Here is a 15,736-nt window from a genome sequence, read left to right as displayed (position 1 = left end):
TTACTCTTTAAATAGTATTTAGGCCTAGGACTGCTCAATACATTCAGTAGTACGATCTGCACATTGCCCCATAGCTTACCATGGCCACTGCTCAACACATGCTGATCAACAGACCATATGACATCCTGGCTATGTTTACATGCAAAGACAATTCCGTCGTTCACCCGGTTACTAACCTGGTTTTGGGCCGATGCATGTAAATGTCACAACTATGTTAGAATTACCTGTTCATACTCTGATTAGGGCTGAACGATTTTGAAAAAAATATCTAATTGCGATTATTGTGACTGATATTGCAATTGCGATATGATTTGCGATATTAGAGGGAAGGATAATTTTTACCTCATTATTCTCATTTTCATTGAAAAACTCATTAAAATGATTATGGTGTGATTTTTGCGGGGATCTGTACCAAACAAAGATGTTTTCTTAAGTCTGTAGAATATGATGTGTAGGCCAGGACATCTCTGCAGTGCGACAATATTTAATTTAAAATGGTATTTTGACACACATTTCGCCTTTAACAAATATTGCGCCTCCTGCGATCTGAAAATTGCAGTAGGCCATATTGAGATTTCGATAAAATTTCTATTAATTGTTCAGCCCTAACTCTGATTATGACAAAGCTGGTTGAGATGCCTGGCTCCAATATTTAACAGGTTAACGGAGTATATTTACATGCACACCAATACTCCAATTCCTGGGAGTAATCAGTTTAATGCAATATCTTAATTGAAACATTTTACATGGTTAGAAGTAATGTAATTTGTCTATTAATCCAGCTTGTAAACTTCTTAGAAATAATCTGCCATTGCCGGGTATCATACTGCAGTCCATAAATCTATCAAGTACCGCTGTCATTTAGGAGATCTTCCAGCCTGTCATTGGCTGAGAGTTAGTGGGAGCTGCCAAACCATAAGTGTGCTTTCACTTGAGTCCATGCAGTTGGCTCCTGAAGCTTTCTCCCCTATCCTGCGGTAGCCTCTCCCACCAGAGAAGACAGCTGCTGAGGTGACTTTACTGCGCCTGGCCTCCGACCCCCTGCCCGACCCTATGGGCCGTCCCCTCACCCACACGTCGGGGTCGTCGCTCAGTTCGTAGATGGAGCAGTCCTCCGGGCCGTGCTCCGGCGACTCCGGGGGGACCTTTGGGTGCTCCTGGTCGGGCTGGGCTGTCAGAAGCTTCCCGGGCAGCTGGCGGGTGGAGTGGAGGCGGTACTGCAGCAGGTGACCCTTGGGCTTGTCCTCCCTGCACGGGCGAGCCTCCGAGTCTCGGGAGGAGTCGCGCTGCTCCGGCCTCTCCCCTCCTGTTCCTCCTTTCATGTCTCCTCCCACATCGCCTTTACCTCCTCCTTCTCCTCCTCCTCCATCAGTGCCCTGGTCACTGCCGTTGCAGACGGAGTCTCGTCTGAGCATGTCAGGGGACAGGGTGCTGGAGGTCGACACCATAAAGTCAACTGGGCCGCAGTGAGCGTTCAAAGACGTCATTCCTTTACCTGAGGAACAGAACAATTTCCATTTATTCCAAAATGTCACAGTTGACACATGATGCTTGTCATTAAATACTTACGTGTTTGTGGAGATGTCTTCCGTTATTTGCAAATTCGAAATTTCATGCGTAGCAGACACCCCCAGTTCCCCAATTTACCAGCTGAAACAACTTTAGATAGAATTCTCGACATAAACATGCACAACAGAGGAGTAATCAAAGTGATATATGATACTTTGCATTCTCCCTCTCTTTGCACTATTAGATCCCAGTTGGGAAGATGATTTGGAGTCTGAAATAACAGATTACAATTGGCAGTCCATTCTTCAAAGAGTACATTCTTCCTCAATTTGTGCTAGACATGGGCTCCTACAATTTCAAGGTCTCACACCGCCTTCATCTATCCAAAGAAAAGTTGGCTAAGATTTATCCAGGGGCAGATCCCTTATGCAAGAGATGTAAGACAGTAACAGGGTCCCTCATTCATACTTTTTGGATCTTCATAATTACTGGACATCTATATTTGATACATTTTCTGAGGTTTTTGGAGTCAAATTTACCCCTTCCCCTTTGATTACAATTTTCGGAGTAGTACCAGAGGACATGCTCCTTCCCAGTCATTACTCGAATGCTATTGCTTTTGCTTCCTTAATTGCTAGACGCCTTATACTTATGAAGTGGAAGCAGGAGGCCTCTCCCACACATGTCCAGTGGGCTGGAGAACTTATGAGGTTTTTACACATGGAGAAAATAAAGTGTAGGTTGGGTGGCTCTACAGGTAAATTTTATAAGACATGGCAACCATTTCTGACGCTAAAACTGTGTACTCTTCCATAACTGATTCTTATTCAAACCAAATTACAAGATTGGCTATAGACAACCGTGACTAATATATACGTCTATTTGTTTGTATGAATGTATGTGTATTTATGTTTACATCTTTGATCTATTTTGCCGTTTGTTTATGTATGTCGGGGGTGGGCGGGGGGGTATAAAAATGGACAACATGCGAACGTATTTTGGTATTTCACACTGAATGTATTACAAAGTTGTTAAAGGAAAATAAAACTGTAAAAAAAAAAAAAAAAAAAAAAAAGGCTCATGATGGACAGCATGAATGCAGATATTACTTAAATAGAACGGATGAAGCCTCTCGGATGAGTGGCAAAATGTCTTCAACAGTACTGACCTGTAATCTTGGGGATACCTTCCAGTGTGGGTACAGGAAAGGTGAGGATGACGCCCTGGTTGGTACCCACCCACAGCAGGCCCTGGCAAATGAGCAAGCTGGTGACACGAACCTCACCGTGACCTGCAATACACATAAACCAAATGATAATAAAATTAAACCCTAATCCAATCTATGAAAAGAATAACTAATCTACTCTCAGATGCAATATATACACATAATGTTTGGGTAACATTTTACTGTAAGTGTTCATAAGGCATCATTACGGAAGGGCGGGAGTTTAAAGTCAGAATTCTCAAAATCTCAGAATTCTGACTTTAATCTTAGAATCTCACAATTCTTTTTTTTTTTCAGAAGACTTTTTTCTCAAAATTCTAAGTTTAAACTTAGAATTCTGACTTTAAATTTAGAATTCCGACTTTAATCTCAGAATCTCACAATTCTTTTTTTTTTCAGAAGACTTTTTTCTCAAAATTCTGAGTTGAAATTTAGAATTCTGACTGTAATCTCACAATTCTGACTTCAATCTCAGAATCTCGGAATTCTGACTTTTTTCCCAAAATTCTGATTTTAATCTCAGAATTTTGACTTTAAACTCAGAACTCAAATACATTTTTCACATGTGGCCCTAATCCTCTTCCGTACATCATAAATTCATTGAGTGAATGATAATTATTATAATCAGAGCTTGATATAATGAATACAATGTGCAAGGAATGTGCTTTATGGGGAAACTACATTGTTAATGACATTAAATTGCAGGTAATTTTCTGATGTTTGTCTGATGATTATATTGTAAAAAAAAGTTTATGTTTCTAATGGGCTCATAATCTGGTTGTAATGCTTCAATATACCAGATGACTTTTTTAAATTGAGACCATAGAACTTCCACCAGTATGTGTCCAGCTGGTAAAATCATAATCCATGCTATTACTAATGCTACTTTTCATAATACTACTACTCGTATCACTAAGCAAGATCTATCTCAGTCATGCATGCAACCAACAATGTAACAGTAGATACGTTAGATGTCAACATACCGATACCAAAATTTTTGGGTTGAAGCTGCTGACAGCCGATCGCTTGTGCCAATATTCTGTTGTGAATTGTTTGATTTAAGTAATTAAATAAAGGAATTAATGTTTAGTTTAAACTGTATATCAAGAAATATAAAAGATGTACTATTTACAGTATTTACAGTTATAGTATTTACAGTAAATGTGACACGTCATGATAAACCTGGTAATGGTAATTATTCAATGTTACTATGGATTTATTTACTTTGAAATACCTTGTTTCAAGCTACAGACAGAGATGCTTTTATTTTGAAGTTTCAAGGAAATAGCTGCCCTATGCTTTGTCGCTTGTGTGTGTGTTCAAGATGTCTCTCTCCCCTTTCTGTAAAACTGCAGCATGTTGGAGAATAAATGTTCAGTTTGACCATTGAGCGAAACCCGTTCTGGTCATTAAGATGAAGCTTCCACTACACAACAATTCAATAGCTTTAAATTTGTCAATTTTCAAGCAAAAACAGCCCAAGTATTCAGTGTTTCCCCCAGAGTCTTATTCTTGTCAGGGTGGAAAATCCTCTGAAACGGCATTTAAACCATCAGACACTAGAACTCTCTGCTGTGAACGACACTGCCTGGACCACAGCTGATTTTTAACAGAAGGCCAACATCAAGCCCATGTGTCGGTGTAAACCCGGTCGGTCCTCTGCTCTTGCCTGGTGTCAGATGGGCGGAGCGGGTGGAGATGTTGACTTCCTGCAGTTGCTCCAGGGTCTCGGTGTGAAACAGGTGGATGGAGGAGCCCTGGGTGAAGGCCATCCAAACCCCTCCACCAGAATGAACCATGTGGCTAATGCTGGCCCTTGGCTCCGGGTGGGCTTCAAAACTCTGTATAGAGAGAGAGAGAGAGAGAGAGAGAGAGAGAGAGAGAGAGAGAGAGAGAGAGAGAGAGAGAGAGAGAGAGATTTCTCTAGCGGTCCAGCCATCGTAATGTGTCCAGCCATGATGTAATGTATGTTCTCATGTTGAATTTTGCGCCTGTACCAATTTCTTTGACAATAATTGCTTTGACAATGTGGGAAATATCTTATCTTATTAAATACGCCAATAAAGCAGTGTGAATTGAATTGAGAGAGGGATAGAGACAGACAGAGATAATGAGATGCTGAAAACAATGTGATCTCCTGTCCTGACGTATTATTGGTACAGAAGTGGACTGCATATATTTTAATAAACTCTAGTCATGACGTTGACCTTAAACAAAAAGTAGTTATTAGGCGGTCCTATAACCAGCTACTTCAAACTCTTACTTTATACTCAATTTTCACGGACTTCTTCCTCCTCCTCTTCTTCTTCCTTTTCTTTCTCCTTTTTCAATTTTTTTCTCCTCCTTTTTTTTTTTTTCACAACTAAACAGCCAAGCTGCTCCTGGCTGCCACATTGCTAGCAGCTATAATTGCTATTTGAGTAGTCAAGGTAGAACTAAAATGGATTGGATTGAAACTAGCAATAGCTGATATTTATGATATTTTCATGCCAAAAAATTCAAGTATTCAGTGTTTCCCCCAGAACTGTATTCTTGTCAGGGTGGCATCTGAAACAGCATTTAGGCTATAGGACACTAAAACTCTCATTAGAATCAGTTCAGTTTAAGGGTTTCCCATAGACAACCAGTGAGGTATTGATCCATTCTACAATAAATATGTGATCAAACAAACAGCATTACATCCATCTTGTTGGAGGTGGACAACATTTTTAATAAGCCAATATTGGCCTAATACATCAGCAAACCTGTATATCTCTCTAACTCTCATATGTGCCAGAGCTGGAGAGTGAATTCTCCATCAATTCATCCACTGAAAAGCTTTTTCACTAAGAGGTTTTTCATTGGAAAGCAAATTAATGTTTTAACAATTTCACAAAGCCTACATACTCGAGTATCAGAGAGGTCACATACTGAACACACACAAGTGCACGCGCGCACACACACACACACACACACACACGTGAACACACAATACATTCCAGCCTTCCCCCAGAGACTGTACTTCAGTCATCAAGTCTGGAGGTGGAAAGAGAGGAGATGTGATACTTCTGACAGCCTGTTCGCTCCAGAGACTGGCTCATCTGTCAGTCAACATCAAACAGAAGGAGTGTCGGGGGCCCCCGGGGGCCCTCTGCAGCAAATACACCTCCCTTGTACACCTGATGCCCAACATAAACTAGCAGACTCTCTATCAGAATGACATCACTGTGAGGAATTACAGCTGACAGCTTGTGATAGTTGGTTTTTGTGAAGTGTAGGAGGCTAGTCAAGTGAGCCACTGGCAAGGACATAGTCAAGTATGATTGAAGAAGTGAAACGTACATTCATGGTGATGACATGTAGTGTTAGGTAAGTAATAATGTACAGTGAGCCGGTTATTATTAGGGGTGCAACGGATCACAAAACTCACGGTTCGGATCGTATAATGGTTTTGAGTCACGGATCGGATCATTTTTCGGATCAGCAAAAAAAAAAAAAAGGTTAGGGTTAAATTAATTTAAAAATGTGCTACTCTTGATTTGATTCTTTTGATGCAATGCATTTTTCTTGTTCTTTTATATGAATTTTAGCTTTTTATTTGTCTTTTATCTGCCTTCTATTGATGTAAAGTACTTTGAGCTGCATGTTGTGTATGAAAGGTGCTATACAAATAAAGGTTATTATTATTATTATCATTATTATTATTACTACTACTTTGGCTCTGATGCAGCCGCCTCTCTCTTTCTGTAGTCACTACTCTGTAGTCTCGCTCAATGTCCCGCCCACAGCACTATCTCATTGGTTACACATCACGAGTAACAGCCTATCAACACTGAAGGCTGTGCCACAGACGGGCAGAGAGACTGGAGCCTCTCCGAGCGGAGCTGTGTGTGAAGGGAAGGCAGCATATTGCCGAAGTTGAAATAAACATCACAATCTTGTGATCTATTTCAATGATGACAAGCATGATGACATGCCCAGTTTTCAAGTTATACCACTGAAAATGCCTGAAGTCAAAGCCTACGGGATTTCACTCAATGGAGGCGAAAGCGACGGCTTTTAAATCAGTTGCTCTTCCTTTCATTTTCTTCCCTAACGCAATCATTGCGCTTCAGAGTAAAACACAGCAGGCTGTCTTGTCTGTCTTGTCTGTCTTGTCTGTATCTTTTCACTGCAACTCTGCATCAAGATTTAGGGAATTATTACTTTAAAAAGTAGCAGCGGCAGTAAAACTGTATTTCACACTATGATGGTTAAACTTTGCAATTAATCCACGGTTCACATGCGTGCCGAACCGTGGGGGGGGATCTGTACGATCATGGATCAACTACGGTCCGTTACACCACTAGTTATTATAAATAAAAAATACGCCTTAATAGGGTGATTGAAGAGCCAACACGAAGCTTATTACACGGCTACTTTTGAGATATTCATTTTAATCTTTAAATTTTAAGATATTAATCATTTGACACTAAATACTGATTGAAAATGATTTTATTACAAGCGAAAGTAATTTAACCAGCCTCTGGCAAAAACTAGTCCAGCAGGCCTGTCTGCAGTAACCAATCAGTAATGACTTTTTGGCACAAGGTGTCTCCAGTTAATTTGATATGAAATCAACAAAAGAGACAAGACTAATATATGATCAGTTAATTAATTAATGATCATTTCATTTGAATGTGATTTCAGCTCTCTCACTCCCTAGTTGATCGGCTGCCTATCTCTTCTATGGAGAAAGCAGTAGGTCATGTACCACTGGCCAATTCCTGACACCCAAATCTGAGACACACATGAAATTTCATTTTTATTTTCTCAAATACCAGAGGTGTGTTCCGAGTTCCAAGTCTAAACAAGTCTCAAGTCAATCCAAAGTCTAAATGTAGATTACAAAGTCAAGTCCAAGTCAAGTCCATGTCATTAATGTCGAGTCTCAAGTCTAAATGTAGAACAGCAAGTCAAGTCAGAACAAATCAAGAGTCCAGTATCAATTTAATATCTTAAAGAAAACTAAATATCTAGGACTTTTCAATACAATATGGTTTTAATAGCATAAAAACTTGTTAAGAGCATCATGAGTTTGAAGAGCAGTGCATTCACATTGCAGGAAGTAGCTTGGTGATTTTCTAACCATAGTGGCTAAGTCAACACATGAATTGAAAATTTTGTTTAGCAGTTCTCTTAGCTACAACAACACTGTGCTACCACAGCACTTTGGTGTCAACAGGTGGAGTTTTTAAAGTCAGTGTAGTTTTACTCACTACAATCATGCAAACCCCAAAGAATCCCAAAGTAAGCTCCTTTGTTGTGTGATGTCATCAAAATACATTTGAATACGAAAAGGATTATGGGAGATTAAAATCACAGCTAAAGTGTGAGGATTTATAGTTGAATTAAAATTTTCATGATAATAACACTTTTACTTTGATCTTTATTGGGGAGTATATAATTAATAACACAGTTGATTCTGGCTGCCCTGGCAGACCAAGGCCCTGTGGTAAAAATATGGAGATAGATTTGTCTCAATATTATTTGTGTGAACAGATCGACAATCCGTGTGTAAATGTGTAATGTGTAAATATAAATCACCTTCCACAAATACAAAAAAAAGATTTGTAAACTCACAAAAATATTTTGCAAATATAAAACGGATCCGCAAATACACAAACAAATTCCACAAATAAAAAAATATCTGTGAATACATTAAATCAATTTACAAATAAATGAAAAGCATTTGTGAATATCTTCCTAATATTTACAACTTTCGAACAGGCATTTGTGAATCCAGTTTTTATTTGTGAATCGAAAAGGCATTTGTGGATCTCAGACATAGACAAACATGCTTCTGTGTGATTCTGTGGGTGGAGGTATTTGTTGAAGGTTACCATTTGGGGTTGTTGCTTTCAGTGAAACATAAGTTCAGAGGGACTCAAAAACAGCCTTTATTTAATAAATTCAAAAGAAATTAAATTGAAAACCAACTCATATCAGCCATGCTGTGGCTTTCACCATGCACATATTTACTGCACTTACTGCAGTGTGGTGTTCAGTTCTTTCATTTCTTTATAAAGCGCATAATTCCTTTTTGTTTTCATCTGTACTTTTAAAGTCCCAAATGTGTCTACCTGTCCATCCTGAGTCAACTCAGCTACACCATCGATGAAGTGACACCGCGCACAATAAAAGTAATAAAAGTAAGCAATTTACAAAAACAGTTTAAAGTCAACTCCATCATGGACGTCCACTGGGGGACTGGCTGGGCACAAATATTGTCTAAATATATAACAACCAGGCTAGAAAAAGATAGATAGAGATAGCCGGTGGCCAATTCTGGACAGACACACTCTTTGATATGCAATTGAATTTTTATGTTTTCTATGATGTATGTATGATTTCACTTACAGTAGGAAGGAAACTGTAGAAGACTAGAAAACTGTAAATTGCATCAAAGAGTGTGTCAAAATTGGCCACCAGCATGTTAGCTAACCAGATACTAGCTTGTCAACAAGCTTACATTTTCTAGGCCTAAACACAGAATTGATCAGATGTACTGCATCTGTGGTGAAATGATCAGTTCCCAATCAAAAAACAGCACAGAAAGTAGCCATGTCTATTCAATTCTGTTGAGAGCCAAGAGCCAAGTTGTACATTTATGAATGCAACTATGCTGTTTACAGCTACTGCTGCCCAAGAGCTGAACACCTTCGATAGACCTTTTTCACAATCATGGCTGCCGTACTTCCACAGGGTATACTGTAGGTTCTCACCATTGCCAGGAATGTTAAAAAGCCAACTTTCTGTCGCCCATAACTGTGTGAGTACTTATTTTGTGTTTTTAAACACAATACAGGTTGTTGCACTGACATATCTTTATGTTTCTGTTGTCAGACAGCTGCTTAACTATAAAAAAGTGATTTGATCGAGGGTCACAAAATGCTAACAGCACAGAAATTACCATTAGCCTTCGTTAGCCAGTTAGCATTTTGTGACCCTCGATCACAGTTACTTGCACAGTCGTCTGACAACAAAAACAGAAAGATATGTCAATGACAACCCCTGTATTGTGTTATACACTGTGTTGAAACACAAAATAAGTGATCATAGACAGAGTTATGGGCATATTAACATTGCTGGCAATGGTGAGAACAGAGCTATACCCTGCGGAAGTACGGCAGCCATGTTTGTGAAAACATGGCTCTATACTCAAAATTGCTGCTATACAATAATGAAAATCCTATCCGCCAAAATCCAGTCAAAACAGATTTCACGCGTGCCCTGATGATTTTTGATGATTTTTGACAGGTGGTTTCTAGATTTGTGGACATCACCTCTTTTTTTTCTCAAAATATGAAACTAGAGAGCAAACACTCTAAACTTTGTATCTGAAAGAGATTAAAAAACTTCTTGAAAGAGACTCTTTTTCTTTCTTCCTTTTCTGCTTCTCTCCTTATTGCCACCTCTTTCTTTCCCTCCCATGTACCCCTTTCCCCTCCGCCTCCGCTCTCCTCAGCTGTCTTCCTCCACTACGCTGCTGTATTTCTTTCTAGTCCTCTGCCTTGATTGGTATGGAGGACCACAAGTGTCAAGAAAATAGTAATAAAAAATTTAATTAATTAATAACAAATTGTACAATAAAAATAGGCATTAATAAATGTCTTTACAAATTAATTTATTAATCTATTTGTAGACTAAATTACAAAGTAATTCATTATCTGATATTTTAATAGACAATAAAAAGAGGAATTATAAAAAGAATTTACAAATGAAATATTAATCCATCAATAGTTCAAATTAAAAAGCAATTTACAAAAACAACCATAAAACAGTCAATAAGTACATCATTTAAAAATACATTAATGAATTCATAAATAAATAATGGAATTTAAAAATCTATTTGAAAATGCAGTTTAAAAAGAGAAATAAATAACTGGATTCACAAATTGAATTAAGAATACAGATTTTAATCAGGCATTTAAAAGGGCAATTTCCTTTCCCATTTGCATTTCCATTTCCCCGCTGCTTTTCCTTTTCCTATTAGCTATTCGATTTGCTTAGTCATTTAGCTTCTCCATTTAGCCTTTCCATGACACTTTGGGCCTTGCGCTGGTAAAACGAGGTAAAACAATGCAAATTAGCCATGGGATGTAACAAGCTCTCTGATTGGTTAGAGAGCCGCACCCGCCTCATACCCTAGCTATCTTTTCCAACACTGTTTAGGTGCCAAGAAGATAGTGGTCCTCCATAAAAAGGAGCAGCTAAATGACTTACTTCGTAATTTAGTCTATTTATTTATAGATTAATGAATTAATTTGTAAACAAATTGATTAATGCCTATTTTTATTGTACAATCAGTTATTAATTAATGAAATGCTTTATTACTATTTCCGTGACACTTGTGGTCCTCCATAGATTCGGGCCAGGTCATTTGGTTAATGAAGCCGCCTACCTGGGTGTGGAGGGTGGATCCCTGGATCACGGTGACCTTGTTGCCACAACTGGCCCATACAGTGTCCACTAGTGTCAGCAGGCTGCAGACTGGCTCAGTGCCCAGGGACACCAGCCTGCAGGACTCAACGTCCCACAGCATCTCTGAAAGGAAACAATCCATGTTTCATCTTGGATGTAGAAACATTTTCTAGAGAGCAATAACATTTTCTGGAGAGTAATCTAGCCTCTTTCTCCATCTGAGAGATGATTCAAAAATCAAATCATTTCAGTCTTTTAGCAACCTGGAAAAGGTTATGCTTTTATTTCTTATAGACTGGACTATAATAACTCCCTGTATTGTAAAGGCTTTTCATGGCTGCAGCTGATTCAAAATACAGAAGCTAGATTCCATGTCAGTCGTCTGCTGGAGTTCTTCACTGGCTTCCTGTCAAATATACAATCCACTTTTTATTATTATTATTATTATTTTTAAATGTGCTTGGTCTTTGTTGTCTGTTTCACTTGTTTCTTGTTCTGTTCTCTTTTTTCTTTTAACCATGTGAAGTGCTTTGTTACAAAGTGCGTTCAAGGTGCAATAGAGATAAAGTTGACTTGACTTCTGATGTTCTGAGTTGATAGTTGAAAAGGTGATATGTAGTAATGTAATAATAATATTAATAATAATAACCTTTATTTGTATAGCACCTTTCATACACAACATGCAGCTCAAAGTGCTTTACATCAATAGAAGGCAGATAAAAGACGGCAGATAGAAGGCAGATAAAAGACAGATAAAAAGATACAATTCATATAAAAGAACAAGCAAAATGCATTGCATAAAAAGAATCAAATCAAGGAAAATAGAAAGATAAATAATAATAGCTTCACATATTGAAAGAACTGCACAAAATGTTTTTTTTTTAAAAATGTAATAAAAACTTTTATTGTAATAAAGTGCTCATAATGTAGTAAAAAGCTGGACACATAACATAACATATTGGCAGATGTAAGAAGTTATTACGTTTTATGTGTGTAAATTAATTTCAAAGTTTAATCTTTTTTAAATAAAATAATAACTTCAAAATCATAATTTTAATGGGTGCCTGCCTTGATGGAAAACTTCTGATCAACTATTCAGAAGTGTTCATAGGTGTTATTTTTTGAAAACATGTATAACAAAGTTCTCCATCAAATATGCCACTCAAAATAGCCATAGCCAGGTTCCATTCAAATTATGATTTTGGGATGTGGCTCGGTTGAGTCCCAGGTAAGGACTTATTAAATTATCTGCAAGTGTGTGTCCAGAATTTCACTACTTCACTGCCACTTTATTACATTTTGAGTTTTCATTAAATTAAAAAAAAAAAATTGCATTAGGCCTATGCACATTTATTACAATATGTGCAATTATTACATTATGAGTTGCTACAGGGGAGCACTAAAGAAAATACTTTTGCATGCCTTTGTGTGTGTCCTCAATGCCCATGTATTAATCAATAGCAGTTGTTGTGATTGATAAATACATGTGCACTGATGCAAATTTTACATGCAAAAGTCATCTGTCTGTCTAATATTTCATTTTCTCTCCCACAAAAACTCCAACCAGATATCAAGCTGTTCATTTTCTCCAAAGAGTTGCCTCAGCTCTTTGTCTACTGAAGGCGTACACACATGAAGTTATGTTTGCTGTTTCGAGTGTTTACAACAATCATTGTAAGCCAGAAAGCATGTCTACCTATACACATGGTACAACACTGTATTGCTGAAAGTCTTGACAGTGTAGGATGTAGATGCCAATAATGTAAAGCCTAGAGATCCTGCCATACGCATTAGCATCCCACTCTATTGGATAGCAGCCTAGCATAAATACAGTGTTTTAAAAATAACATCAAAATGCCGTTTTGTAAGCGCTTCACACTATTATGTAGGCATTTGCGTTGTGCAGCAGGCAGGCCTATACTGTGATGAAATAAACTCCAGTATAAATTGGGTAACACTTTACAATAAGAGTCACTAAGTTAAGGGTTAGTTAATGCTTAATAAGCCTAAATAATACTAATAAATAATAACCCTTAATTAACAGTTAACTAATGTGTCAGGTAATCATTTACTAATGGTGTTCATGTTAACTAAGGTATTAATGTATACATTATTTAATAGTCATCTTTATAAACTATTAAATAATGTATAAATGAATACCTTAGTTAACATGAACACATTAGTAAATTACACATTAGTTAACTGTTAATTAAGGGTTAGTTAATGCTTATTAAGCATTAACTAACCCTTAACTTGGTGTACCCTTATTGTAAAGTGTTACCATAAATTGTATTGCAAATTGCCATCATACCGCAGTGTTAAGTATACCCAGATTATACCTACAGCTTCTAAACTAAACACCAAGGCAGAGAAAGAAAAAATAACAAAATACAGCTGTAGGTGGCCATTAGTGGGGTTTCCAAGCCCATGGGGCAAATTATTTGACAGTGAGAATATAAGCTTGCTTCATCATTTTGGAAACATCATATCTCAAAGATATAACATTTTGGTTCTTTCAAGTTCTGCAATTGCAGGTGAGGTGGTTTCCAATTTCTTGTTTGCATGACTTCACCGTCAAATTCTTAGTCTTTCACAGCTAAATGGCTAAGAATATCAAAATTCTGTGTAATAGCCATAATATAGGACTGGCTGATAGTTTATTTTTCGCCTCAGCAGTGAGGGAGATTTCAAACCTATTTGCCAAATTTGATTGCTCTAACATGAAGCATTTAGGAATTATGCCTCCCTTTCTGTTTGTGCATCTTTGTCATCAGCTTTATTCATGCGGCAAGGCCAAGTGGTTATCAGTATCAAAAATCTGTGAAAGAGGCATGATGTAAGCAGCTCATCATGCTGTGTGTAAAATGTGGTGGAGATTGAGTCATGTTTGTAAGAGAAATTAAAAAAAAAAAAATCGTTTTGTGTTAGATATTTCTAAGGTTTCACAGCTTTCTTAGGCTTTGATGTTTGAATTAAACTTATTGACTTATTATTATTACTAAACTTGTTCACATTCCTTGACAACCACAAGAAATAAAGGAAATTTATGGAATACTACCATAAATGTAAGTGAAACAGTGAAATGTAAGTGAAACAGAATTATTAAATTTATCACAAAATCAATAATCAGGTAGATAGATATAGTCTGAAATGGAACAGATACCTTAGTCATATTAAAGGCTCTTGAAACCTCTCACAATCAGGCAACAGCCCTTTTATTTGCAATTTATTTGTTTTTCCTAACACATTGAATATGCTTCACATTGCTATGGCCCTGAACCCCTATGCTGCCATTATAATCCCTCGCCTTTTTTTTTTTTTTAAACATAATTATTTATTTTGTACTCTATTATTTTGATGTATTTTTTTTGTATATATATGTATATATTTTTTTAAATGTATGATTTAAGTTCTTATCTCTGTTTCTACAATTGCCCATTGTTTAAGGTTGTTATGTCTGTTTAAAAACCAAATAAAGTGTTGATCATAAAAAAATTATCACAAAATCCTTATAAACATTATCAATTAAAAATCTAGAGATGTCTTGCCATAATATTCTAATATAAGGACAATGCCAAAAAAAGACTGCCCTTGCAGCGCAACTTCAGTGAATCTGGACCCTGGTCTCTTTACTCTGTGTAACATGTAAACCAGCATCACATCAAGAGTATATTAGGATTTGATATTGAGTTCACTTGTCTCTCTCTCTCTACTTAGGAAACATATCTAAGGAACTGGATATCAGAGACAAATATTTACTAAAAATTCTCATGGTAGCAAGCAAGAAGGTAATTACAAGACGCTGGCTTCTTAAAGAGCCTCCCACCCTGGACCAATGGATAGATATTGTAAACAGCATATACAGTATGGAACGTAGGACATTCAGTTTAAGATTACAGAAGAAAGGGGAGAGGAGTACTGGGCTAAATGGGATACATACCTGTCTAACAAAGAGTCTGACAACTGAAACTATAGTAATTGCAATTGTGAAACACAAAAGTGAATGTGAATGAAAGTGTACCATTCTATGACTCCTATGTTCATCATCCAATGTAACTGAGTGACCTCATGTTTACTGTGTTATAAAACAGAAAAAAGTATTAAAAAAAAAAGAAGTCAGATGCACTCACCTCCAGTCTTTCTCTGGTAGACAGCCACCTTCCCATTGGCCAGTCCAGTGAACAGGAAAGACAGCGAGTGTTTCAGGCAGAGAACTGGACAGCCGCCAGGACTGGAGAAGGTCGACAGGCACTGGACAGCTGTGTCAATGCTACTGTACACAGAGATTCTGGGAAGATCAGGAGACGCACTGGATTAATAAGTGAACACTGCAAACAAAGTGAAAGGCCGATTTGAGGAAGTACAGTGTGTTGAATAAATAAAGCCTTTGTTACTGGGTAGCACTTTACAATAAGGGTACAATAAGTTAAGGGTTAGTTAATGCTTAATAAGGGTTAGTTAATGTTTAATAAGGGTAATTAACAGTGTGTAATTTACTAATGGTGTTCATGTTAACTAAGGTATTAATTTATACGTTATTTTATTGTTAATAAAGATGAC

General features: G+C 37.3%; 1 protein-coding gene across 1 annotated transcript; it reads right to left on the bottom strand.

Annotated features, from left to right (window-relative positions):
* Positions 1-783: 783 nt before the first annotated feature.
* On the bottom strand, positions 784-15,464 carry LOC139648244 (rho guanine nucleotide exchange factor 10-like protein; the record flags this gene model as incomplete). Its single annotated transcript, XM_071524306.1, has 5 exons — positions 784-1,495; positions 2,678-2,800; positions 4,404-4,575; positions 11,157-11,299; positions 15,307-15,464. Coding segments are annotated over 5 exons (1,210 nt in total), but the record flags the coding sequence as incomplete, so codon positions are not given.
* Positions 15,465-15,736: the final 272 nt, after the last annotated feature.

The sequence above is a fragment of the Centroberyx affinis genome, unplaced genomic scaffold, assembly GCF_046629955.1.
Source record: "Centroberyx affinis isolate AG114_WGS23_722 - 3 ecotype Tasmania unplaced genomic scaffold, CSIRO-AGI_Caff_v1 ptg001176l_1, whole genome shotgun sequence".
NCBI lineage: Eukaryota > Metazoa > Chordata > Actinopteri > Beryciformes > Berycidae > Centroberyx > Centroberyx affinis.
The sequence above is the reverse complement of the archived record's forward strand: the minus strand, read 5'-3'. Positions and strand labels throughout refer to the sequence as shown.